Below are 3,713 nucleotides of genomic sequence, written 5' to 3'. Positions count from 1 at the left end.
TTCCAGATTTTCGAGATCAAGACATGTATCATGCTCATCTTCTATTTTTTGGGTGCAAACGCTTGTGCTCAAACAGCACTGCACTGTAATCATCATCCATCATTACAGAGAAAGGGACATACCCATGGGCCATGTGGGAAGACAAAGAAAAGTGTCACCCCGTAGTTCCGGCTAGCTGCCTACTTATCCCCTTTCGAACCCCACGACAGCGGAGGTCTTCTATGAAAACTGGCTATGTTATTCAGACAGAATGTCTATAAGTTACACTGTAGAACAAAAGCCAAATAAGTCCAGTTTAAGATCGGTGGGCTCTTCGCAAATGAAGCAACGAAAAAGTTCATGCCCGGCATATCGTATATTCTTATTAAAGAGCGTTTGATAATCAGGTCAGATGCTGGCACATAACGAGAACACTAGTGATTTCAATCCCATCGCCAAAAAGAACTGCCTAGTCCAGTTTGGAGAAAACATGTAGATATATCCACACGGGCATTTACCATCACGACTTCAGTTGATCAAACGTCTTGAGAAGGCTAGTCTTGCAGGCCTCGATCTCGGCATATTCAGGGGAATTAGGAGTGGAGGAGACGATGGCGTAGGCACCTGCCTTGTCCAAAAACCCCGCAGCTTTATCTGTATGTACAGAACAAGAACGAAATTTAAATGAACCACTTTGGATGCTAGAACGATACAAGGAACTACTCCCTCCGTCCCAAATTACTCGTTGTTGAAATGGATGTATCTAGAACTAAAATACATCTAGATACATCCATACATGTGACAAGTAATTCGGAACGGAGGGAGTAGAATCAAGTAGGATGCGTCAGTGGGATTGGCTAGTATTTTTACTCACCCGACTTTGCAAGTGCCACAAGAGCTTTCAGAGCTTCTTTGCGTGTTTTATCATCTTTAGCGCCTTCTAACACATTCAGAATTTCTTGAGCTCCCCCCATCTCTACCACCTTCATTCTCCTTTCATCTGCACCCGTAGGAGATTAGTAACAACATTCAATGGTAAAATTGGAATATATTTCATTGACAGAAATGTTAAGTACAGATAGACTGGAGTTCAACTGTTGTTACAGGAGTGGGAACGGAAAAACAGAAAATTTAGCTACTGCAGGACTTCATATGCCTAGATCCTTTTCACTGGTAAACTCTGGTGACTTCTACCGCAGAAATGGACCAGATGATACAAATGACCAACATCCTGTGTGATAGACTAGTAGCAATCTAACGGACGAGGATTTGGAGCTCTCAGGTGCTCCACACCCCCATACGAACATTTCGTTCAAAAAAATACCAAGAAATTTTAAAAGAAAATCTGAAATTTTGGAATATCAAACCTGGGTTCCCGATCTACCCCCGTGTGAAATTTTGTGAAAAATACCAGGAAACGTATTCGTGGCAAAAAGACAAATTTCCTATGTATAGAAAAACACTGTTTGGATGGATTTTTGTTCGGACAGTATTCCCTTCGCCACGGATACGTTTTTTGGTATTTTTTCACGAAATTTCACACGGGAGTAGATCGGGGACCCAAGTTTGGTACCCCCAAAATTCAGAAAAAAAAAATTGGGTATTTCTTACGATTAATTTTCGTATAGGGGTGTGGAGCACCCAAGAGCTCCTGTGTATTTCCCAACCTAACACACATAATCATTAGTAAAGAAGCCCATAATCTCACGAGTCTGACATTGCTCAAGTCCAAGTAACTGCTAAGATGCAATGCTGGATCATTCTCATGCAGGGGTATGCAAATGGCAGGACCAAGCGATGAGTTGGATATTATTATTTCTGAGAAAAGGGGGAACGAGTTGGATATATTGCTCATACTCTCCACAACAGATGTAACATCCTAACTTTATGAGTTCATTTTTTCACAAAGCAAAGAGATAATACACAAAGCAGGAGTTTTCCTAAACAAATCAATCAGTAGTGATTATTTGCCATGAACAATATGTGGTAGAAATAAGTTTGTGTGATTCAGGGAGCCATCTAATGGGGCTTCAGGCTTGTGCAAGTGAAAGATGAAAGGTTCGAGGTAAGGGAGATAGATCATAGATATAAATAGAGTGACAGATTATAAGTTGTCACGCCATGGACTCCTGGACCCAGCCGATAGGTCTTTCTTGGTTTCCAAGTCTAGTTGGGCTAATTCATAATAATAGGTTTGTTTACATATTTCCTTGTTAGTTTGAGCTGGTTCAAAATTTTCCTAAACCCCACCAAGCTGTGCTAAAATATAAGAAATACTAGTATCACGAGTCTAAATCGAGCTCTCTAAGCAAGCAGTTCATAACATGTTGCAAAGCCCAGCATCGCAGAAATAAATTGCAACAGAACACTAAAAATGCTTGGATAGAATTGGTTACCATCAACGGCAAAACGAGCTAATCGGGAGGCCCCCATCCGCTTGAACAAGGGATCTTTGACATGTAAAAGCGTAATGGATTGCTGTAGTAGGTTATCCCCTGTAAACTTGTCAGACAGAAGCAATTTCAAGTTCACCAGCATAATGTTCTAAGTTGGTAATAATGAGAGTATCCAGAAGCATCGCATCTGTTAGCACATTATATGAAATCGCTATCATACCCATGTAGGGAAAGAATTGCCAACCAACAAGGCCAGCAGTCCCTATGAAGAATATCTTTAATATCCATCCAAATTTCTTCTCAACTTCCTCCTCAAGTGCCCTGTCATCTGTGCACCATTTCAGTTCAAGTTAGACAATTATATACAAGAATTTTCACTTGGAGGGAAGTATTCATACAGTAAAAGAATAGCAAAAACTGCAAAGTAAAGAAACTTTCGAATTGCTTGTTCACAAATTACTTTCAACACAAGTTACCACAGCATAGCCCCATACATACTTCCATAGTGACATAAAAGCATGTGGATGCAAAGCATAACCAGTGAAACAGAGCTTACTAAGTCATAGTGATCCTGTAAGGCAATTCCACAGGCACCACCACCAGTCTGACAAGGTAAGTCATAGAGTTCTCGAAGAAAAACACTAGAATTGCAGGACGGATCAAACTGATAACACACCATTATTATGTCGAGACGGTGATTACCGGCGAGACAGAGTGAAACAATTAAACATGCCTCTTCGTCCCCTATACACCGATCTCACGTTCACTGATCCACATACATGTACATGGTATACACCAATAAAACAATCACCATCCACAGCCAAAAACACACGGTAATTCACTAACTCATGGCCATTTTGACCCCAATTTCATAAATGTGTCCCATGAGCAGCAAAACATCGTAGATTTGAGGTAGTGAAATGAAGCCACTGGGCCACTGGCCATACCTCTCTCGTTGTAGGTGCAGAGCCTGCGGCACAAGCGGGTCCCAGATCCGCCACTCCAACCGCCCGCCGCGACCTAGAGCCCAGACCACACGAATCAGGAAGCTTAGAGCATGGTGTGGAAGGAACCCAGAACCCAGAATCCAGGAGGGACCGGGGAGCGTACCTCGGCGCCACCGGCGCGGCGTAGGATAGGGATTCCTCTGCCGGAACATGCCTCCGCGGCCACCGGCGCTGCCCCGCGAGCGGCTGCCGCGGCGGACGGCGGCGGCAGCAGGCGGCGGAGCGCGACCTGCGAGAGCCTCTGCATCGGTGAATTGGTGCTGTGGAGGCGGCTTGGGCCCAGTGGGCTTACAAGTTCCCTTCGAGGTGATAAGTTGGACTTCGTGGGAGA

General features: G+C 43.6%; 1 protein-coding gene across 1 annotated transcript; it reads right to left on the bottom strand.

The window, feature by feature from the left end:
- Positions 1–217: 217 nt before the first annotated feature.
- On the bottom strand, positions 218–3,713 carry LOC109776017 (uncharacterized). The gene is made up of 6 exons (XM_020334709.2): positions 3,486–3,713; positions 3,323–3,395; positions 2,596–2,703; positions 2,376–2,474; positions 854–979; positions 218–633 (listed from the first exon to the last, which is right to left on the bottom strand). The coding sequence occupies exons 1-6, from the start codon at positions 3,627–3,629 to the stop codon at positions 500–502; spliced, it is 684 nt and encodes a 227-aa protein (XP_020190298.1). The 5' UTR covers positions 3,630–3,713; the 3' UTR covers positions 218–499.

The sequence above is a fragment of the Aegilops tauschii genome, chromosome 4 (assembly GCF_002575655.3).
Source record: "Aegilops tauschii subsp. strangulata cultivar AL8/78 chromosome 4, Aet v6.0, whole genome shotgun sequence".
In the NCBI taxonomy this organism is placed as follows: domain Eukaryota; kingdom Viridiplantae; phylum Streptophyta; class Magnoliopsida; order Poales; family Poaceae; genus Aegilops; species Aegilops tauschii.
This window is presented reverse-complemented; position numbering and strand designations above follow the sequence as displayed.